General features: G+C 36.8%; 1 protein-coding gene across 3 annotated transcripts in view; it reads left to right on the top strand.

The window, feature by feature from the left end:
- The window catches only part of NDNF (neuron derived neurotrophic factor), a 42,952-nt gene extending 18,655 nt beyond the window's left edge, over positions 1 to 24,297 (top strand). For all 3 annotated transcript variants that reach the window (XM_031664308.1, XM_031664310.1, XM_031664309.1), the window contains exons 2-4: positions 8,311 to 8,499; positions 13,723 to 13,847; positions 15,989 to 24,297. In XM_031664308.1, the coding sequence (XP_031520168.1) occupies positions 8,311 to 8,499; positions 13,723 to 13,847; positions 15,989 to 17,382 (1,708 nt within the window). In that variant the 3' untranslated portion in view covers positions 17,383 to 24,297. The remainder of the gene's footprint in view (positions 1 to 8,310; positions 8,500 to 13,722; positions 13,848 to 15,988) is intronic.
- Positions 24,298 to 24,593: the final 296 nt, after the last annotated feature.

The raw sequence follows: 24,593 nt of genomic DNA on the forward strand, positions 1-24,593 counted from the left end.
TTGACAAACTCTTATTCTCTTCATCTTTGCTCTTTTGGACATATTTAGGTTTTGGTATCCTAAGAAATCCGTGGAGTGACTTACTGAAGAGTTAACTTCTTGGATAAAATGGCTATAAAAAAATCAAATTTTTATGGTGCTACACACTGCAGGGACTCAATATTTTTTGTTGACCACAACAATTCATGCCTCACCTTCCAGGCTGATATGTGCTGTTGCTAAATGCTACTGGCGCACTGCCATGCTCCATCTTAGCTAAATTTCAGTAGAGAATGACGTATGCAGTTTGTAAACTGCTTTGGGGAATGTTGCACAGGAAGTCATTTTCATTTTGTTGCAGATCAACAGGAAATAAGGCTTAGTTGCCAAACAAAAGCAAGAAAAGCAACCAAGCATATTATTCCTTCCTTTGGGGCTTTCTAAGAATCATTAGCATCACCTAAGACAATGGAAGTTATCCCAGCTATCTCAGTTTCACATGTAGAGGACATTTTGATAGGAAGAAGGTATTTAGTATTTTGTTCGAGTTTTTCTTTGCATTCTCCCATACACTGCTTTTGAACTTTGTCATATCTTCTAATCACCCATCTGATACATTTTAAGAGTTTTACTCCTTTCTTTATTAAAATGGGTCTGGCTTCCTGAATTACAGACTACTATCTATGGGACATTTATTTCGGCCAATTCTATTGTTCATTATTCTTCTCATTGGCATTAATATTGATGGGAATACAAAATTACTTACTTTAAAATCTGATCCTCTTTGAGATAATTCGGATTGTGTAGGCTTGGCCATCTTTTAAATTAGAATGCCCTAACGTTATCCCTGTTATGAACTCTGCATCATGAGACTCAGAGGGAGTGCATGACAGAATGGAAACTTTATTCGAATCCTTGGCATGTTTTAATTTCACATTGCTTTTTTATATTAATTTAATTTCCTTCCAGAAGGAAAGTTGGCAGTCATTTAGAAAAGTGCTAAGGGAGGTTGGAATGATTGCAGTTGAAATGCATGTGCAAGTCCCTAATCCATAGATTATTGACATAATGAACTCTAAAACCCTTAATAATCATGCCACTGTGCACTGACAGCCTGCATTTAGAGAGCTTTAGTGCATGAGTTCTGTACATAATGTCGGTTCTACTTTGTTGAGCTGGGTAGAAGTTGGCATGTTATCACAGAATGAGAGCTCACCTAGCATGTGCCAGAGACCACTCCTCAGGGCAGAGCAGGAATCCTTTACTTCCATCTGCTTTATTTCTCCCTTTTCAAATATGGAAATGTCAGTCTGTAATAAGCTATATTTCCTTCAAATTTTTAACAGATTTGGATTTTTAAGAACAACTAACTTCAGACATTTTCATTGCTTGCAAAAGAAAACAAAATAAAACAGCTTTTGGGAATTCAACTTTTGATTGTTGCATTTTTGCCTTGAGGGAATCCGTACATTCACGCTGACACATGGTGGACATTCAGTATTAAAGTGTGCAGTCCCCTTCGCTTGCTGCCCAGCAAGTCAACACCAGACACAAGGCTCTTCCCCCAACCAAAGCTATATATGTTTTTCTTACACCTAGACCAAATGCTTCAGATTTATTATCAAATGTGACATGAATGATTCAAACAAAAACAAATGCCCTTGAGTTTAAAAATGGAAATTTAAAAGACTAAATATTTGCACTTAGGAAAATAAAATAACAGAAATCTCTGTGGCAGACTATTGCTTGAAATTATTCTCGCTAAATTATAATCATACACTTTCCACTCTCTTTAATTAAACATTAGATTCCATTTATTCTCAATACATTCGCTTCAAGTAAATCAGAATGCCCATCCTTTTTTGTTATTGTAAATTTATTTCAACTTCGTGGCGTGCACATGATCAGGCACATTAGGTAATTTTTATGCGAATCTCAGTGATACTATATATTTTTTCAAATTTTATACTTTATGTTATCTTTATACTGATGAAGCTGATATTAAATTTTATAATATGTAACTTGTGTAAGAGCTTGATGACATTTTTGACAGCTACATTTATACATTTCTGCAAAGAACTTATTGGTGTTGAATGGATGGAGGAATTTGTTTTGATCATATTATCACAGGTAGGTAAAGCTGTTGGCTGCTGTTCTGAGGAAGCTACAGTTTGAGAAAGGTCACGGTGCCTTACTTTATATCACGTCTTCTATTTTGAGAGCCTTGGACCATTACATGAAAGGCCAAAAGAACTTTATATCTACCAGATTTGCAATTGTTTGAATTGCTCAGATAATATAACCAAATAGCAGTCTGTAAATATTAAAGACAAGCTTTCTCTAGTGGTTGAAATAAGAGTCTGCTCTTAAGAGTCTTAATTGTTATATGTGGTAAAACCATTTAGTGGAATTTTAAGAAAAAAAATTAGCCAGATTTATTTCTTATCACTGTTCATACAATTTCAAATAATAAATGTTAGCTAACTGAACCAGTGGTTTAACCAAGGTGAGTAAATTGACTAGTTGATCTTATGTAATTGCAGATAAATTTTGCAAAATGACAGTAGTGGAACTGCTATAGACATTCTGGGGCAAGTTTAATTTTTTTAGGTATGTTGTGCTTTTTTTGTGATGATAGAGGTAATTCTGGGCATTTAATTGATACAATAAATTACTCAAACTCCCTTTAAAGTTTTACTTTGCTTGTCACTGACCATTTTATAATTCACAAGCATTTCCACAGGTCTGTGGGAAAAGGATATGCCAGGTCAGTTGGACTGTTTAATTTATCTAAAAGTTCCATAGACTATGAAGTTCAAATTAATGCTAAAGAAAGTCTTAGAATTGTTTGTACATGCTCAGTTATCCATCATTTGCTCCACTCCCTACTCCTTGAAGAGCAATAAAAATGCTTTAAATCTATTCACTGACATTTTCTTTAAAACCGGAGGTGATGAAGGGGAGAACAAGTACCCATCACCATAGTCCTAAAATATTAGAAAGAATCCCTTCTCCACGTCTCTTGAGTTGTATAGTATTTACCTGCTCACCAGAAAGTGGGCAGCAGATAGTCCATTTTTATATTTAAAAGTTTTCTCTTTGGGGACTACTACTCATTTGCCTTAACTCCAATATCAACTGATCGAACTCATAATGTTTCTACATTTTTGATCTAAAAATATGTGTGTGTGTATATATTCATACACCATATAAACTAATTATTTACTTTGGATTATCCAAACCCATCTCTACCTTTGTAAGTATAGACTATATGGTTAATCTTTGGCCAGTTTTATTTCCCCTTTTAACCAATAGGATATTGGCATTCCAAAGAAAAATATCATATCACCAATAATCTGTTTTCTAAGGATTGAGGGGTATCAAATCATTAGATCATTTTTATTTTCTCACCTCAGTTTTAGCAGTATCTGAGGACTTGTGCCAAATATGAAGAAGGCCTTTGACAACATAAAAATAGCAGAATTATATATTAGCATCTATATCTTTTATTCATTAGCACTTTTCAATTGAAACAAAGTCAATTTTTTCAGTTACAGAATAACACTACCAAGTTCTTCTGGGTTGTGGATAACTGTGCAGCCAAGTTGATCTGCCTAGCAAAATAAAAATATTTGGAATTATCCTAGCAACTTTCAACTTATGTTTGAACTAAAGCCTCAGTTGTAGAAAGATAGCAAGATTTGTTGCTGTGCAAACACATTTCCTACATCATCCACCAGATGGCCATGAAAAAAGAAATAGTGCTTAAAGTGAAACTCTGATTGATGTTATTTAATGTAGAGTTTAAATCTGGATAAGCTCTGTCTACCTAGAAGTAACAAAAAGAAATGAGAGGAAAAGTTATGCCATTAGAGGGCACTTTTGTAATTTTAGGAAAAAAGTCTGTTCTTATAAAGCAATTTAAGGCTTTTGCTTAAGAAGAATGAATTTTCATTGTTTATTCTAAATGACTAGTTCTTAAACTGTGTATCTGAAAGAGAACATTTTATTGGGAGGGGAAAATGTGTAAAATCTTAAAACCACCATTTGAATAATTTTTATCAGCAAATGTAAGTTCTAAAAATATATACAATGTATCTGCACCGTCATTTTTTTGATTAGCTATATTCAGTGCTTCTTTTAAATACATTTTAACTTCTGCCTGTAACCTCACCAAATCGAATAAGCCATCAATGCTCCCTAATATTTAAATTTTTCCCCAACAGTAGTTGCATGTTATTAGATAATATTTGTAGAACCAGAATCTGACAGAGTATAAATTTCTGTGTTTGGGGTCCATACTAGTTTTTAAAACTTTTTCGAAAAGTGTATTTTGCTCATAATTGGTATAGCAATTAAGATGGTTAAAACTGTTTCAGAAAAAAAAAATGTGGCCTGATGGAATTTTAGTTTGGGAAATATGATGCTTTTGATAAAGCAAAAGATAAAGTTCAGTCTCTTACCTATTTATTGGTGATCATCTAAATAAAAACATATACCGGAACCAATAAAGTAGGCAAACCAGTAAAATAGTCTAATAAATAGAAGCTTAGTGTCAAAAACTATGAAAGATTTGAGATTTTAGCCCACTTGCAAGCTAATAAATTAGTCTGTCATAGTTTCATGGATGCTAGAAGAAGGCATGATACTCCTGGGTCAGAGACAAAGGACTTTATTACTCACAGTGATGTATTACTCAGGCAGAGTATCATTATTTTCTTCCACTGGCTCCCTGACCCCCCACTTCCCACAGGATGATGCAAACAGGGCCAGAGGGCACTAGGCCATGTTTGGATTTTATTACAGGAGAGGATCCCTGAATTTAGGGACATAAAATCTTTTATAATGGGTGGTAACCATGCCTGCTGTTTGCTCCAGAGGCTTTATCTTCCAAGGCTGCTCACTATACAAATATCCTTGAAAAGATAGTGTGGTACAAAAGCAGTCAGTACTTCTGCTCCCAAGTACTTCTGCAAAAACAAACACAGAGACCCATGGAGAATTGCTTCCCAACACTTACTCTGCATAATCCTATAACTTGAATTTGTTTACTAATATTCATTTGTTAAGTAGCTGAATTGGAGAATATATAATAATCAGATTTACCATATTTTAAGCCACCTATAATAAATAGTTCATGTTTTTTGTGTCGGATAGTATTTATTGTCTGACCTTACGATCTAAGTCTCACTTTGATCATTTTTAAAATGAGAAAAAAGAGTAGTGCCTACATTATAGTGTTGTTGCTAGCATTAGATGAAATAATATATTTAAAGAACTTAGAAGAATGCCTGGCATGTGGCATGTACATGACAAAATTTATTAATATTGTTTTTATCTCAGAATTTTTTTTTTTCTTTTTTTGAGATGGAGTCTTCCTGGAGTGCAGTGGCATGATCTTGGCTCACTACAACCTCCACTGTCTGGGTTCAAGCGATTCTCCTGCATCAGCCTCCCAAGTAGCTGGGATTACAGGCACCTGCCACCACACACAGCTAATTTTTGTATTTTTAGTAGAGACGGGGTTTTGCCATGTTGGCCAGGCTGGTCTCAAACTCCTGACCTCGTGATCTACCCGCCTTGGCCTCCCAAAGTGCTGGGATTACAGGCGTGAGCCACTGCGCCCAGCCAGAATTCATTTTTTTATAAGTATCTGATTTAATAAAAAGAGAGTTATTTCCTAGGGCAGTTGAGGATGCAGGGAAAGTTCCTATCAGTCAACACTATTTCTCCAACTCAGGGGCTGACCTAAATATCCCAGATATCCTGGGTCCTTAGGCAGCTGGTCCTGCTAAGTCATACTGTGGCACTGTGGTTGGCAGCTTTGTGGGCAAGCATGGGGCCTAAGGAGGTAAGCCTTGAGTGGCTCTGAGGCAAATACACCTGTGTATCTTGCTTTCAAGTGCTCTGGTAGCATGTTTGCTGTAGGTTTCTAACAAGTACAGAAAGCTAAATTCTAGCTATTTCTAAAGAGATTTTCTTCTTTAGTTGGCCTCGTCTGTTCTCACAAGGCAAGTTTTGGGGATGGTACTACAAAGAGAGATAAACTGGTACAATTGTATGTGGCATGTCTATGGTATTTCTAAACAGAGGCAGCATAGCAAATGTCATTTGGATTTTCTGTTTTTGTTAGCTCCAAACAAAAGAGGAGCAGAGGGGAGGGACAGAGAGCGGTGAGGGAGGTCCCATTCAGGTCAGTCCCCCATGTCCTTGCTTGGTTAGATTAGATCAACTTAGTCTTGATTTTGATCCATCCAGCCATCTTTTGCAGACATAGCCCTTGCCTACTGTTAGCAACTCTCATGAGCTCCCACTGACATCCCCAAGTTCTTTTGGATTTCTCCTTGACAATCATCTGGATTACTTCATGCAACTTAAGAAGGCCTGGTCTTACTCTTAAACTGCCAGCTTGTTAGGAAGAAAAGTTTATTTCAGTCACAGAAGCGTTACTCATTAGAGATAACCCATCCAAAATCTTCAAAAAACTGAGGTCCGGAGTGGCTAGGTGAATTGCCTAAGATCACACATCTAGTTAGGAATTGAAACTAAACATCAAGTTTCTTAGCTCTCAGTTGAATTTTCTTACACTTGCAATACAATTAAGAAATAAGAGTGGGAAGGAAAAACCTCATAATAAGTTATTATGGCTTTCTGGAGAGTTATTACAGAGGATGAACATTGGGCTCTGCAGTCAGATCCACCTGTGTTTATATCCTTTCTCTGCTTACATAATGGAAGTTTATTTTTGCATAGGATAGCAGCTATTTCACAGGCTTATTGTGAGGACTAAAAGTTGTAATGCAGCTCGTGAACTTAGCACAGTGCTTTGCACATAGTAGCTCTAAATCACTGCAGATATTTTGTATGGAAAACCGCAGAACACAGAGAAGAAAAGAATATTTGGAAAAAAGTAAAATGCTTTTTGCACAAGCTCGCTGTGAAAAATCCACCTCTCATGTCCACCTTGTAAAAAGGAGAATGTTTATTTCCTTCAAACTATATATTTTTGCGATCTGAATCTATTTTTGATAGCATCCAAAGAAAGATAAAATGAAAATCAAATGATGTTTTAGAGATTGATTATAGTAATGTCTATTTAAAAATAAAACTGGCATTCACTTCATCTTGAATTATCACAAACATTTGCTATTTCAAGTACCTCAGTGTAAAAACACTATATTTCTCTAATGCTTTAATTCCCTGACGCATGTTAAGTCCAAGAGGTAAAGGAAAACAATTATTTACATATTTCTTTCTGTGAGAAAAAAAAATGTACCAAATGGTCAGAGGAAGCAAAGTTTTTTCATGACTGTCATGTCAAGGAACTTGCCTACCTGGGGCTTTCTGTTGGGAACATCAAGACATGTGGAAGACAGTGTCTTTGACAACACCCCTACAACGATGCAGTAGAGAATGATCCATCATTACTTAGAGGATCTTTGATGAAAGTCAGTGACAAATGCCAAAACGTAACTTAGTGAAAGTACTCTGCTGGAAGTTAAGACAAATGTTCCAAATATACACCTTTCTGACTTGATGTGTGAGTAGGGGTTCAAGGCCATTTTCTAAAACGATAGAGGTGTGTATGTCAACGTTGTGTTGAAGATTCTGGTACCTGATAACAACTAGACATCAACAAATAACTCATCTTGTGATTCTGGATAAATTGCTTAATCTGTGAGAGAGATGAACTTTATGATTTATAAATCCCTGACTTAAGAAAATTTGATCTTGGAAAAAGCATAATACTATATAGAGAGTTATATATGTATAATCCCTAGTCAGATTTTAGGAAAGAATAAAAATAATTGAGCAGTGATAATTTTCTGGTTCTCAAAGAGTCTCTGACTTACGTTGAATGTAATAGTTCAACCATATCAGCAATTAGCAACTTGACTGCTGAGCAGTGATACCAGCCAACCATTGGTTTAACTTTTATAATAGTTCGAAGAACTGACCTTAAGAGATTATTTTCATACAAGCTTTGAGACATTGATACAATGTTATCTACAATGTCCATATAGGCTTCTGCTGTAATGAAGTGAGGATTTTCTCTCTCAATACCCAGAGAAGTTAATGCAGCAAGAGTCTTTTCATTTCAAAATCTTTTTAATGTCTGAAATTCTAGTGAATTTATTCTCAACATCATGAAGTCATTTGAAGAAAAAATGTAGTAAAGTTGCCTTCAAGATCATGTGCATGTATCCAAAATACGTGATGCGTCCCTAAATTTCCATCAAAGCTAAAATAGTGTTAACCCTTTAGAAAGTCTGTGACTTGCCCGAGTGTCTGCCTGCAAAACTAATAAAGCAGTCATTTCTGTTGCCTCAGGATGGTGCTGCTCCACTGGTGTCTGCTGTGGCTTCTGTTTCCACTCAGCTCAAGGACCCAGAAGTTACCCACCCGGGATGAGGAACTTTTTCAGATGCAGATCCGGGACAAGGCATTTTTTCATGATTCGTCAGTAATTCCAGATGGAGCTGAAATTAGCAGTTATCTCTTTAGAGATACACCTAAAAGGTACTCTCCCTGCAGTATTTTCTTTATTAAAAAGCTCACAAAGGATGCCTCCAAAAAAGAAAGTAACCTTTAGACCTAGTTTAGGTAATTTACATATCAGCCTATGAAGAGTATTACCGATTTTCTGTAAGTAAGGGGGAAAATGGTAGTGCAACTTCTCATTATGAAATAAAGGCTGTTTGATTCTTGCTGATTGTCATCTCCTTTTGGGTGGAGGAGGCAATGCTTGCACTTCTTATATTTTGGAATGATTATTTTCTTCTTTTCAGTACAGTAGGATATTTCTAAGAAGGATTCTGTAGGATTAAAATGAAATCAATTTTCATGAATATGTATAATTCTTCAAGAATTTGCATTAAGTTTTGTTTTTGTTTTTGAGACAAGGTCTCTGTCTGCCCAGTGCGGTAGCATGATCATGGGTCACTGTAGCCTCATCATCCCGGGATGAATCAATCCTCCCGCCTCAGCCTCATGAGTACACCTACAGCTGGGACTGTAGGTGTGTGCCACCTTGCCCCACAAATTTTTAAAATTTTTAGTAGAGATGGGGATCTCACTATGTTGCCCAAGCTGGTCTCTAACTCCTGAGCTCAAGTGATCCTCCTGCCTCAGCATCCCAAAGTGTTGGGATTACAGGCGTGAGATACCACACTTAATGCATTATGTTTTAGGAGTATAATATTTCTTCAACAAATATTATCAGATTCTGAGAGAATCAAACTAAACAGTCATAAAAACTGACACTGTTTATTTACCTTTACTCCAACATCAACAAATTGGGCTCACATAAAGTTTCTAAATGTTTTGACCCTTAAAAAAATATATAAATAATATAAATAATATGTTATAAATTAATTACATTTAAAATTACCTACTTTGTAGTGCTCAAACTCTTTTCTCCCTTTATAAGTTTAGAACACACAGTTAATCTTTGGATAATTATATTTCAAAACCAGTTTTTCCTTCTAACCTGGGATACAGTGACATGCCAAAGGATTAAACTGTCTCAGAACATTAATAACCCATTTTCTAGAGATTGAGGTATATCAGATCATTAGTCATCTTTTCAGTTTTCATTAACAGTAATCATGGAAGGAGGTGATCTGAACCCCTTCCACTTAATGGCCCAGTCATATCTCCATCTGGTTAGTCAAAATACATTAACTAGAGTGAACTATATCATTTTGGCACTGCTCGAGTGAAATTATTTGTTTGCATGACCACACTAGACTAGTAACTGACTTGTCAATAACATATAAAATAATTTTGAATCTTTAAATGACATTCATGAGAGTAAAGGCAGAAAAGGAAATGATGGTTACATTGAAGGAACTTACTGTCTCGGTCCTGACTAAAATTGAGTCTGTGAAAAAAGTAAAAGGCATACAAAGCAGTCCTCATACTTCTAGTTATTCTTAACTATTAACTGAGTTCTTGCGAACACGTTTGGCTTTTCATATTATTTTGTCCTTTGAAATTTACATGTGAGTGAAATCAAATCAAAAATTTTCTGTAGAAATTACTTTCATTTCCCAAATGCACTTGTGCACTGCCTTCTTTGCAGTATACTTTAAATACAGCATTCCACATTATGTAATCAAATCACTTAATTAAATAGTTCATCTTGTTTAGTCTTCCAGTTTCTTAAAAATAAGTTGCCTTTAAGAGTTGTTTTAGAGATTACACTTCTGAAGAAAAGCTCCATGTTTTTATTATGAGACATTATAAAACATTTTCTATTTTTATTTCTTTCTTTTATTCATTCTTTTTTTTAATCTTTTTTCCACCAATAATTATTGAGGCCCTTGGTATCCACAATATGAAAAAATGTTAACATACATTAGTAAAAGCAGACTTATACTAATAAAGGATTATAGCTACAAGTAGAAACTTCATTTCTGGGTGTGAAATATGCAGTGATAAGCACACATAGATGTTGTTTATATTCCAAATTAAAAAAGAAATTCCAGATAAAGTTTCACAGCAGTAAATTTAAAAAGACAACAAATGCATTAATTATTCTTATGTTTGTACATAAATTCCAAACGCTAAATGGCTCATGGTGTGATTATCCCTCAGCTTTGGCACTATAATGTGGGGCCGTGTTTCCTTAGTTATTATGTTTCTGTGTCCCTCACTTGCCAGTAAATATCTCGAACATGTAGAGTACGTCCTGTTATCTCTGATTGTCACTCTCTTGTACGGTTGCTTTGTGCAACTGTAGAATTGTGCAACCATCAAATTGTTAAGTATATTCAAATTATCATTTATTCCTAATCTAAGTGCTTCCCTATGAAAATGTTGACTTAAGAGGGACTCCCTGCTGCTTTATATGCATAAAGATTATCTTGTGGAATGCAAGCATTGTTTTATTTGTAATAGGTCACCTATGACCTATGTTTAAGTTACTAAGACACAGTTTGGGAAATAAACTACTTCCTTGTGTGAAATGAGAACAGAAGGCAATAGACAAACTTGGACATTGTTTTTTTCTGTGCCGTTGGTTAGCTCCGCTATTCACATAAAACCTAAAATCAAACAAGAAGTTTTGAACACTCTTTTACTCACATGAAGCCAATCTACTTATATTGTTGTATCTATTTCTTTGTAACATAGATAGGTTCAATTGTGTTTATGTGGTTAATAACTCCCATGCAATCTGGCCAAAGAGACAAAATTCTACTCACAAAAAGTAGACTGCATTAAAAATTAAGCCTTCCGACACTCTGTTCAGGAATGCTTATGGTACATTAAACTTTCCATACAGTAAACAATTCAATCATCTATTTTGTCTAGATGATTGTTTAACTTTACTGTATTATGAATAAGTTGCTTTTGCATTTATAGGATCTTCACTTTATTTGTCTGCCAACTGCCTCCCGGCCATTCTCCATCTCCAAAAAAGCATCTTGGAATGGTGGCGGTGGAGGGGGGAAGTACTTATATTTCAATTCAGATTCTATGTCTTCAGGTAGAAGCAGACTCTAGGTATATGAACCAGGCTAGAACAAGAAGTGTGGTGTTAGGATTCTTAGGTTTTATTTACACATTTAGTAATTCAGATATTTTAAAATGTTGACCAAGTACATACATGCAAAAATCTGTGCTAATTGCTAGGAACACAAAAGCGTGATAAATGAACCCTAACAGGGCCCTTGTGAGTAAAATGACATTAATCAAATAATAATATAATTATATAGTCACAAGTAACAATAAGTGCCCAAAAGTAAAAAGTATAGGACATTCTGAGAATACATACGAGGACCTGATCCAGAGTGAGCTGGAAAAAGCATCCCTGAAGAAATAACTTTAAATGTGAGTATGAGTCACAAACCTCTGTAGTGACAGGGCTTCTGCCTACCTCACCTGTCTCTTGTCCTGTCACTACCCATTTAACTCTCTGTGCTCAAACCTCAAAGGACTTCTGTAGTTTCTGAACCGTACCCACCCTACATGGGATGTGGTTTTCTCTGCCTGAAAAGAACTCCTTTGCCCCAACTCACATTTAAAGTCATTTCTTCAGGGATGCTGTTTCTTTAGTCTCAAAGACTTCTCAAGGAATGTTTGTTGGATGAATTAATGAGTAGTTTCCCATACATCCACTTTCACCAACTCCAAATCAAAAACTGCAGCAAGAGGAATCTCCTAAAAAAGCAAATGTACTGTGTGATTTCCAGCTTAGAGTCCTGTCGGAGCTTTAGATTTTAGCTTTGGGGAAAAATTCCTTAATTGTATGAGCCTGGATGAGGTAACACAGGGAGTGAGCATAGGTAGAAAAGAGATGTTCAAGCACAGTCCTGTGGTTCACTCCCGACATTAGAGTTCAGGGAGGTGAGAAGGAACCAGCAGAGGAGACAGCTGTGGTTGGAGGCTGGGTGGTCAGTGTTGGTCAGGGTTATGGAAAGAAGAGGAAGGCAAGAGATATCCAGGAGGTTCAGTCCACAGGAGGCAAAGCCTGTTTTTCTCTGCATGGAATCAGTGAGCAACTCTGGGCTTGCTAGAATCGAAACCACTGTTTCCTCATTGGCAAGATTATAGGTTTTGAAAGATAATTAAATGAAACTGTCTAAGTCATTTGGAGTAAGAATATATGGTATTTCTATAGTTAAGCAATATTTTTATTCTTTTTAAGGTATTACAATAAAGGCTCAGGGGAAAGCACAGAGTAGAACATTTGATTTTTTAAATTTTGTTTTAAAATCATTAACTTATTTAATTCAACAGAAAACCTGTGATAGAGGAATGTGTCTTTCTACTGACTGACACAGTGTTCTTTACTTTTTAAAAGTATTTCTCAAAAGGTGATTAGATAATGCCATTCAAAAAGATATGAAATGGGCCAGGCATGGTGCCTCACACTTGTAATCCCAGTGCTTTGGGAGGCTGAGACAGGAGGATCACTGGAGGCCAAGAATTTGAGACCAGTCAGAGCACCACAGTGAGACTCCCATCTGTACAAAAAATTTAAAAATCAGCCAGATATGGTGGCACACACCTGTAGACGCAGCTACTCAGGAAACTGAGGTGGGAGGATCATTTGAACCCAGGAGTTTGAGGCTGCAGGGAGCTATGACCACGCCACTGCACTCCTTCCTGGGAGACAGTGCAAGCCTGTCTCAAAACAAACAAATAAAAAGAGATGAAATAGTAAAGCTGTGAATAAAAGTCACTAATGTAAAAATGTGAATACAGCATTATAGTGCCAGAGACAAACATACACTTTAGGACTAGGTTGCTGTGAAAATGATCTTTTGAAATAGTTGTAACTATGTCAGAGTGCCCTCAAGGTAATGTACAAATTTATCACCAAATGTATGGAAAGCACAGCACCTTTAGGGCATCAAACCTGGAAATTTTCTTGGTTGTGATTCATTTTGCAATGGCAGGGCATGTGTTAAATAATACCAGACAACAGGTAAGTGTTGATTTTTAACTCAAAATACTTTGAGTTCAATGTCTTTTATTTCACACTGTATTTGTTGATGATAAATCTGGTTGCAGATCCTTGAGGCAGTTGGACTTCCACAGTTAATGCCGTGTCATGTTTTGTGTCAAGTAGCCGATTTTATTTTCTGTTAAGAGAAAATACAATGACATTTTATGAAAATTTTATAAAATTTGTAAAATGAAAACAAAATTAAAACCAAATTATTTCTCTGGTAAGTCTTGATTGCAAATGTTAGAAAGAGTTACCACGGTCTAAACTGGTCCACTTTCCCACAGGTATTTCTTTGTGGTTGAAGAAGACAATACTCCATTATCAGTCACAGTGACGCCCTGTGACGCACCTTTGGAGTGGAAGCTGAGCCTTCAGGAGCTTCCGGAGGACACAAGTGGGGAAGGCTCAGGTAAGCAGCGGATAGATGTGCCCCTGGACCTTTGAATGGATGTTTTTAAGGCTTGTGAAACATACAAACTTCTGTGTGTTAGTAAGAAAAAGCAGCATGGGTGCACAGGTGAAGCTGAAGGTATGAGACAGAGATAAGGGAGGTGGGAGGGTGGCATCAGATGACATTGATCCTGACAAAAGGTTAGGAGAGACAGGTACGGGGACTGATGGCTTGAGGAGAAGGGGAGAGGTTTGGACTAGCCTCTATGGCTGTGGTCTGCAATCTTGCCTAAACATCCTAATCACATATAAGGCTTTAAAAACTGCTGATTTAATTGCCACGGGGTGAGGTCCGAACTTTGGGATTGTTAGCACCGCCCTCCAGGTGATTCTAATATACAGCCAAGGTTAAGAACCTCTGATCTCCAGGGAATAAGAGATGGCGACAGAGAAGCAGAGAGGCATTTAGTAGTAGTTAAAGGCCAAGATGAAAACAAAGTTAGTATGATGAGTGGGCTAAGCATTTAAAGAAGACATGATGGAGAGCATATAATAAGATAAAAGGGAAATGAGAAGAGTCTGTATGACACCCTGAAAGCTCTTTAAGGGCATCATAGGTTAAAGGTGAAGGCTTGACAACGGTGCCCTACAGAAGACCATATATATAATCTCTCTCTCTATATACACACACACATATACATATATATAGCTGTATATATAGCTATACATATACATATATATATCTATGTATATGTATAGCTACAAAGGCTAGCTATAGTAGTTACAAAGAGGAGCAAACATCACAATTAGGAAAATTATGGAAGTGTGTTTGGGGAGTAAGGAGACCAAGATACAGAAAACGAATCTTGATGGGCCTGTTTTTCTGGGACAGGGTCTCGCTCTGCCGCTTAGGAGTGCAGTGGTGTAATCTCGGCTCATTGCAACCTCCATCTCCCGGGCTTAAGCAATTCTCCTGCCTCAGCCTCCCAAGTAGCTGGGACCAGAGGTGCATGCCACTATGCCCAGCTAATTTTTTTTTTTTGTAAAGACAGGGTTTCACTGTGTTACCTAGGCCGGTCTCAACTCCTGAGCTCAAGCGATTCGCCCACCTCGGCCTCCCAAAGTGCTGATTACTGGCGTGAGCCACTGCACCTGGCCAAATCTTGATGTTAATATATCCGTTTGATGATTGTGTTTAGGAATATGAAATTCTGTATAGCTCACTTTCAACCTGCAGTGATAAACTGGGAAAGGTTTCTTCTCACTGCAGCTACCCAGTCATTCACCAAGCCCTGGAAACTTATCTATACACTGGTATCTGTGTGATATCTGCTACCTACAGTAACAAAATATGGAAAAATTAGTTTAGTTTTAACACTATTCCTATGTTATTCCTGGGTGCATGTTCTATACGTTGAACCTTAAACACTTTTTTAAATTTTCATCTTATTTTATTTTATTTTGAGACAGGGTCTTGCTCTGTTGCCCAGGCTGGAGCATAGTGGTGTAGTCATAGCTCACGGCAGCCTTGAACTCCAGGGCATAAGCAATCCTCCTGCCTCACCCTCCCAGGTAGCTGGGACCACAAGCATGTGCCACTATGCCCAGCTAATTTTTGTATCTTTATTTTTTGTAGAGACAGGGTTTCTGTTTGTTGTCCAGGCTCAGCTTCAAGTAATCTTAGAACCTCAGCATCCCAAACTGCTAGGATAACAGGCGTGAGCCATGACACCCGGCCAAACGTTCTTACTGGTACTTTATATTCTGTATTTTAATCAGATTGTCTAGTCCTTCTAACAGTAGTGAAATTAGCAAAATGACTGGCCATCCAAATGCAAACTGATACATTTCTTTTCGTAAGCAGATTGACAGTCAGGATTCATAATATCTCAAAAGTTTACAGTCTCTGACCTGAAATTTTTACTAATTGGATTCTGCTCTGAAGAAATAATTGAAATTCAGAAAAGCCTTACACATATATAAGAGCATGATGTATAATGGTCAAAATAAATATTATCTTGAATACATTTATAAATATTTTTACTTATGAACATGTACTATTTTCATAATGGAGAAGAAATAAGATAAAAGGATAACTTAAGGCCGGCAAGCCACAGTGTATGCCCTGACAGTAGCCTGTGCTTCTCATGTGTCTTCTAGGTGATCTGGAACCTCTTGAGCAGCAAAAGCAGCAGATCATTAATGAGGAAGGCACTGAGTTATTCTCCTACAAAGGCAATGATGTTGAGTATTTTATATCTTCTAGTTCCCCATCTGGTTTATATCAGTTGGATCTTCTTTCAACAGAGAAAGATACACATTTGAAAGTATATGCCACCACAACTCCAGAATCTGATCAGCCATACCCTGAGTTACCGTATGACCCCAGAGTAGATGTGACCTCACTGGGGCGCACCACGGTCACTTTGGCCTGGAAACCAAGCCCCACTGCCTCTTTGCTGAAACAACCCATTCAGTACTGCGTGGTCATCAACAAAGAGCACAATTTCAAAAGTCTCTGTGCAGTAGAAGCAAAACTGAGTGCAGATGATGCTTTTATGATGGCACCGAAACCTGGTCTGGACTTCAGCCCCTTTGACTTTGCCCACTTTGGATTTCCTTCAGATAATTCAGGTAAAGAACGCAGTTTCCAAGCAAAGCCTTCTCCAAAACTGGGGCGTCATGTCTACTCCAGGCCCAAGGTTGACATTCAGAAAATCTGCATAGGAAACAAGAACATCTTCACCGTCTCTGATCTGAAACCCGACACGCAGTACTACTTTGATGTATTTGTGGTCAACGTCAACAGCAACATGAGCACCGCTTACGTAGGTACCTTTGCCAGGACCAAGGAAGAAGCCAAACAGAAAACAGTTGAGCTAAAAGATGGGAAGGTAACAGATGTATTTGTTAAAAGGAAGGGAGCAAAGTTTCTACGGTTTGCTCCAGTCTCTTCTCACCAAAAAGTCACCTTCTTTATTCACTCGTGTCTGGATGCTGTCCAAATCCAAGTGAGAAGAGATGGGAAACTTCTTCTGTCTCAGAATGTGGAAGGCATTCAGCAGTTTCAGCTTAGAGGAAAACCTAAAGCGAAATACCTCATTCGACTGAAAGGAAACAAGAAAGGAGCATCTATGTTGAAAATACTAGCTACCACAAGGCCTACTAAGCAGTCATTTCCCTCTCTTCCTGAAGACACAAGAATCAAAGCCTTTGACAAGCTCCGTACCTGTTCCTCGGCCACCGTGGCTTGGCTAGGCACTCAGGAAAGGAACAAGTTTTGCATCTACAAAAAAGAAGTGGATGATAACTACAATGAAGACCAGAAGAGAAGAGAGCAAAACCAATGCCTAGGACCAGATATCAGGAAGAAGTCAGAAAAGGTCCTCTGTAAATATTTCCACAGTCAAAACCTGCAGAAAGCAGTGACCACAGAAACAATTAAAGGTCTTCAGCCTGGCAAATCTTACCTGCTGGATGTTTATGTCATAGGACATGGGGGGCACTCTGTAAAGTATCAGAGTAAGGTTGTGAAAACTAGAAAGTTCTGTTAGTTACCTTATTATAGAGATATATTATGTAGAACTCCAGGAGGGACATTAAATCACTTTAAGTATAAACTGACTACTCCCACAGCTGAGAGAAGTTGTGACCTGTACTTGTACTATGGAAGGAAGGATATCAACGTGTGTATATTGATGCTTATATAAGTAACTCTTGAAGGAGACTTGTTCTAGCGTGCCCCGTGGTACCTAGTGTATGTCTTACGCCGGTTGGTGTCAAAGATAGAGGACTTCTTAAAGGAACTTGCCATTCCTTGCTTTGACCACTGCATGAACTGCTTCTAAATTATTTTATTACCTAAAAATTTAAAATATGCCATTCATTGCACACACCCACAAATGCAAATCATTCCTCTCTATAGATGCTAGGATATATATAAATTATTTTATAAATTCTTGTTTTAAATGTCAGTGTTTCTATGATTGTAAACTATTCTTTTCCTATTACAGATCTAATCTAAGTATTATTAAGTGGATAGCCCTCTAGTCAGTTATGTTGCTATTGTAAATTCTTGTTTGTTGAGTAAAATGTTTAAATACTATATCTCATGTACAAAGTTGACATACATTATATTCATGTACATAAAATTAAAGATATTAGATTATATACTGTTCGTTTTCCCAAGCAGCTACCTTGGTGTATTCAATTTCTAATCTGTCTTCAAAACTGCACCTTCTGTAGTTTGGCACCAAAACAGACCCTTTTTTAGTAACTAAAAAGGGATGCCCCATCTCTCTAAGTTACTATGTCATTAGAAATAGTTATTAAAATTTGTATTTTTGACGTTGAATAGGAGCCAGCTGTTAGGAGAGTTGAGAGAGCTACAATAGACTTGTTTTAAAAGAATAGGACAAACCAAACACTGACTCGATAAGTATTCAACAAATTGTCCTTAATAACCTAAAATATATCACATTATAAGCATTTATTTTAAGTACAAAATTGAGATATTTCAAGTATTTTCCATCTGTTTGAATATTAGCAAAATAATTAAATAATTATTTTAACCTCTAGCTGACGCAACTTAACAAACACCAATCAGGACGTTTATTAGTAAGAAGAAAACTAGGAAAGCTGTTGTTTTATAACACTAATGGTCTGCTACTTTTAACTTTGATTTTTCATGGATTTTTAAAAAGTAATTTCGGGTGTAAGAGACAATTTAGGCAAATCATAATAGAAATATTTTATCAGAGACCGTGCACAAAGGGCACTTTTAAGTAACTTCATTCTCCACAGGTTCTATACATGAATCATGAGGGGTTACGAGAACATTGGTCCAGGAATCAAAAAGTCTGGAATTTATCATCACCTAAAGCAATATGACTTTAGGAAAATCTGTTACCTCCCATCATCTCCCTTTCCCATCTATAACATTAGGTGGTGATAGATTTAGATGAGATGACACTGTTAGATACTTTCTATTGTAAGAGGTGTCTTTGGTGGAATTCTATGATTCTAAAGTACTGTGACTACAAGTGTGGACAGTTATAATCCCTTTACCTCTACTGCCCCCTGCATGCTGACCCTGCCATTCATATGGTGGGCATTCAACAGCAACATTCCTGTGGAGTATAGATGGCTATGACCAAGGTAGTGTGTGTGGTGGTCCTTATAAACTGTGCTCTGCTTGCCTTAGGAAAAGATAGTTCCTAAAAACGTTATCATCCAACTCCTCAGTGTTAAGATATCTAAACAAAAGTGACCACATCTGTACCCAACAGTAATGACACCTGAATTTTTTAACAGATAAAGAACAGTACCCCCATGGTTATGTAACCAACCAACTTGGAAAGAGAGACTTTAAAATTGACAGCATCCCAGAGATGCTGTATCCTAAGTTATGAATGTGCTGCCGTTGAAGAAAAATCAGCTTTCTCATATTACTGACATATATATATTATTACATAACAATGTGTTAAATGGGACTACAGTGAATCAAAGAGTTGTTGCAGCTTCTGAAGGTGACAGACTTAACTTTCAGATATTGCTTAATGCCTGGGAAACCCTGGGAACCAGGCCAAGTCAATTTAACCAAGCTTTTGCTTTTTAGCCAGCTGTGATGGTGGTTTCTACATAGTCTGGATAAATCCAAGAATTCTTTCATGGCCCCAGTGAAATGTGCCTTTTTGAAATTATTAGGAAAACGAAATACACGTTGTGAAACTTCTATCATTCCTAAAGAAAGGGGAAAACCTATTAAAAATGAAGCTCTCTTATTTACTAATGCATTTCTATTTCAGGAGCATTTGGCTAAACTGGGGACAAAAAACAAAAACTTGTTCTTAATTAACAAAAGAACTAGAAAGAAGCTCATATGAAAGCACCACCTTGTGTTCAGTAAGCTTCAGGATAGCTCTGTTGACAGCAGGGCATTTAGAGTCCCAAGTATAGTCATGTATCATTGGGGAGGGAAGAATCTTTGAGGACGTTTAGTTTACAATCTTTATTATTTTTCAGGTGTAGAAAAGAGATTAAAGATCATAGAAGTCAGAATAAATTTGTAAAAGTTCTCATAGTCAAAACAGCTGAGTAATAGCATTGCCCAGACTCCAAAATCCTGACCAGAATATAAATCACCAATTCTTGGTTTAAAGGGGTTATTTGTGAATCATTTTCCAAAAAAAAGAAGTACACTTTTTGTGTTACTTACCATTTCAAAGAAACTTATTCTTCAAGACCATTTCAGATTTCCTTAGGAATGTATGTGTTACCCATAATCGACCATTTCAAACTTGTAAGAAAAAAATTTTATGGTCATTTTGTTATTTTTAGAGAAACAAAGTATTTCTAATCTAGGTTTGCATGCACATACGACCTTGAGGCTCTGAAATAATTAGTCAATTGCTTTAATTATAAGCCCTGTTTTTTAAAATCTAAAACTAATAAAAAATCTATAAGAATTATAACAGATTGTTTTCTTTGTTAAATTACTTTATAATCAAGTTCTAGATTAAATGTTTAAACATGCATTTAAGGATTAGTGCTGAAAAGCACTTATTATAATTACTCAGAACACATTTGAAAAATTATGATTTTGATATGATGAAGAGACTTAAAAAATGACAAAGATGAACTTCAGAGTTTGAAAAAGGCTTAATGATTCTTAACGGTTTGACTCTGAATAAAACCACACATGTGCGCACGCATGCACACACCCACACTTTTGTATATATTCAAGGAATCCGTTGTAGCTGAAACCAATCCAATATCCTTTCCAATATTTTACCAATCCCTTCTAGAGATGATCTAGTTATACCATCTCATTTAACAGATGAGGAAATTGAGGCCTAATTAAGACTAGAATCCAGACTGTCTTACTCCCAGTTTAATGTTCACTCAGGACTTCATCTTAAGCACTTCTTCACTATAGAAAGCATGGGACAACTCACCCAGAGTATACTTCTTTGTCTCTATTCACTGGCTAGCTTCAAAACAACACAAAAACAAGCATCTAACTTGGAGGACAATGTCATCTGGAGCATCTCCAGCCTCTTCCTTCCCCCACATACAATAGGCTGGGAACCTGCCTTCTGGCCCTCTCCCTATGACCAAGTAGAGTGACCACTGCCAGACTTTAGCTGGTCTTTATATGTAGTCAGCCAAATGACCTGGGAAGCACCAAGGTGCACTCACAATTGTGTTTCCGCAGAGAGTTTTAGCCAGAAAAATGGAGAGTCTTTGGGGATTTGGGCCTTTGTTGTTTTGAAAGTGGGAAGTAGGAGAAAGGAGAACAGAGAGAAGAAGTGGAGTGTGGAGAGAAGTATAATTTTATCTCATTTCTTTCTCTGAGAGATCTAAGAAGTCAAGAGAAGCAAGAGATCCAGTGTAATTTGATTTTATTAATGTTTGCATTCTGTCCTTCATGTAACCTTATGCTGGAGCATTGTACCTGGATCACCATCCTCTCTGTCAGAATTGCGTCTCACTGATGGACATTTTCATTTCCCAGGAGTGGCTAATCATGCATCTGAGCAAGATTTCCTTCATTTCTCTTTACATTCCCCATTCCTGACCTTTGAGAAACAGTCATCAAAGTATAGAAATAAAGTCTTTTAAAATGTCTTTCCAGATGGACCCTTAGAACTCTTTCAAAGATATTTGTAAATATTCACTCTAAGTGTAATAGAAATAAAAGGCTGTAGATCTTCATTACGGAAAAACCATTAGCTCAAGATTGAATAGCTCAAGGTCTTAGGCACAGTTTCATCTTACACTGTCATTATTTAGATCCCAAAAAGGAGAGGGCGAGATTGGCTATCCCACAGTATAGCAGGGAGGAGGGCAATGAAGGGAAGGACATTGATTCCTAGTAAAATATCCATTAAAAAACAGAAATAAGAATGAAGTACCAGAATGTAATTTATCATCCCTTTATGCTACAGAGGAGAACTTGCAAGACAGTGTAAGGTTTCCCTGGAACTTGTTAGAAATGTCGTCTAGACGTTGAGCCAGGAACACAATCAAGCAACCTCCCAGGGAATAGCCAGGCCCCAAGCCTCTTCAGAACTGGGCATAATGTTTTGAATTGAAACAGAGGTATAAAACAGAGAGGTCAGAGCAGATCAGTACTGGTTATGGGTGATGAGATCCAGACAGAACAGTCTCGAAAAAAGTAACTCTTCCAACGAGGGGGTATGATGGATGTGTTATTTTGTTTTTTTGAGTCTAGCAGTATTACTGTCTGAACTGGTCAGTTTTCAGGTGCAACTTCAAAATGTTGTTTGTGTCTCTCTTTTCTTGTAAACACCTGCCAAGATTAATACCCAATCAAATGCCATGACTGGGAAATAAACAAATATTCATTTCTTGTCTATAATTACCTTTTGGGATAATCCTTTCAACTTGTGTAAATAAGATATAACAGAATAACACCAATAGTTATTTCAAGATAGACTGAAAACCCCAAAATGCCCATATAACTCTGACAGCAGTGTGTTTCTGAGAAAAATTGTTTATAATAAACAGAACCAAGTATATGAATACATTACAGGCATAGAAGTCTGACTGTTCGTTCTCATCCCTTCCTATAAAATGAACTCAGACCTATTTAAATAGGATTAATATATTAGTTCATTTCATCATACAGGCCTGATAATTTCCACATTGCCAGACCAACAAACAGTTTTTGGAAGAAGCATGTCACACTCAAGAACCACTGGTAAATGTCTCATAGGCATCTGCATTTGTGCAACCTGGTTTGTGCTCTGTAGGTCCATATGGCTGAAGTAACAAGATTGTGGCTTAACCAATGTCATAGTTATAACGGTAGACATAGATTGCTACATGAGCAATTTGGTAAGAGCAACTGATCTAGTCACAAATATGGCCCATTTCCAATGGTTGAGTTTTAGCAACATTTGATGTTTCCAGCTCTTCTGGATATGGTAAGAACTTTAAGTGAGAGAGACAAACAAGCATACATATATGTTTTAAATAATCAAATAAAATTCAACCAGTTTTATTATGGTGAAATATAACTTCAAAAACATTTTTTAAAGAAATAGCAGACTCTATTTCTATTTTATGGCTATTTTAAAAGAGTGATATTGAATATCTCATTCCTGCTGAATAAAGCTTGCATTCTTCAAATAAAGAGGTCAAGCTGTAAATTACAGATTGCGGAATTTTGCCTTCTATTATGCACAGGATCCCAAGTTCTGTTGGGTTGTCCTGGGGTGATCTTCAGGTATGGAAAAAGATGAAAGAGATATGAAAGCAGGGTAAGAATCACAACATTTACATCTAAATTGAATTTTGTGCAAGTTCCATTGACTAATGGCAGAGAGCTGTGCTTCAAATACAGCTGTGGACTGAGCAAACTTGGCTGCTCTAAATACTGAATGCCAGTTCCTTTGCCAATTCCATGGGCAAGCATTCCAGGAGGCCCGAGTTAAAATGTGCAGATAAATACTCAGTTCTGGAGTTTTTTGGTGCCAAAGCATACAGAATACTGACTTTCTGCTATGGAAATCTGGGAAGAACGGAACTTCTGTTTTTAATATCTCTGAGGATTTAAAACAGTTCTTAGACTACTTATTACCTTTCATAAAACTCACTCCTACTTTAAAAGTCTCTTGGTGGCTTACCTATATTAAAAAGAGGAAAAGAATTCTTTTTGATTCCACTGAGTTTTCTCTTCTCTATTGAAGTTAAGCAAGCTAATAAGAGGACAGCAGAGAAGAAAGTGCAGAAGTGGGACTTTGGGCATTTTCTTAAACTTCTGTGGACTTGAGCTTTCTCATTTGTAAAATGAGAAGGGTGATGATCTCCTAGATTCCTTTTTGGAGAAGTAGGGAAACTAACAACCTTTAAGCATACACTGAGTACCAAGCATTTGAAATACCGTTATTTAATCCTTATAACAACCCTGAGATGAAGACATTATTGTATTCTCATTAAGCAGAGGAGAAACCCAAAGAACAAATAAATTATATAACGTGCTCAAGGTCACAAAGTTAATACAAGATGGAGCTGGAATTTAAACGCAGATACATCTGGTACCAAATGAATGCATTTTTCCACATCCACCTGTATGCTTGTGAGTTCCAGTGCTACTTAGTGAATCTCACCAGAATAGAATACATGACTAGTTCCTTACTAAAACTGGGTAAAGTTAAAGTGTATTAAAGCTTGGCCTGCATATTTATAAACAAGTTTTCTCTGACATAGATACAAATCAAGCATTAGGGACAGAAGACGAATAATTGACAAAATATTGCTAAGTTGCTGTTATTGTGTAGAACTTTCCCGTTTTAATGGGGACTCATACTACCATAACAACTTTGCTTGGTATTTCTTTGCATCTTATAATATAGAGTTTGATGTAATGCTTACATATGATACAATGTGTCTTTAATATGATGTTAATAAACCTTTATTTAATGCTTTTGTGTTTTAGCATATTAAGGGTTGTCTGTGCTTGTCTTTGTTTTTGTTCCTGCTTTGCCTTTGCACATGTTTGACTTCTGTTATCATTATTTAACAGCAAATGTTTACTGGGCTTTCATTAGATGCCACATCCTGAGATGAGAGTTATAGACCGAGCTGAGGCATCTCTTTAACCCACATAACAACCTTATGAAGTAGACGTTACTATTTTCCACATTTTACTGATGAATAAATCGAGGGTCAGAGAAGTTAAGTAACTTCCCCAATTTCATGCAGCAAATATGGGGTGCAGTTCTGTGTCCAATTCAGG

This window comes from Papio anubis, chromosome 3, assembly GCF_008728515.1.
Source record: "Papio anubis isolate 15944 chromosome 3, Panubis1.0, whole genome shotgun sequence".
Classification (NCBI taxonomy): Eukaryota; Metazoa; Chordata; class Mammalia; order Primates; family Cercopithecidae; genus Papio; species Papio anubis.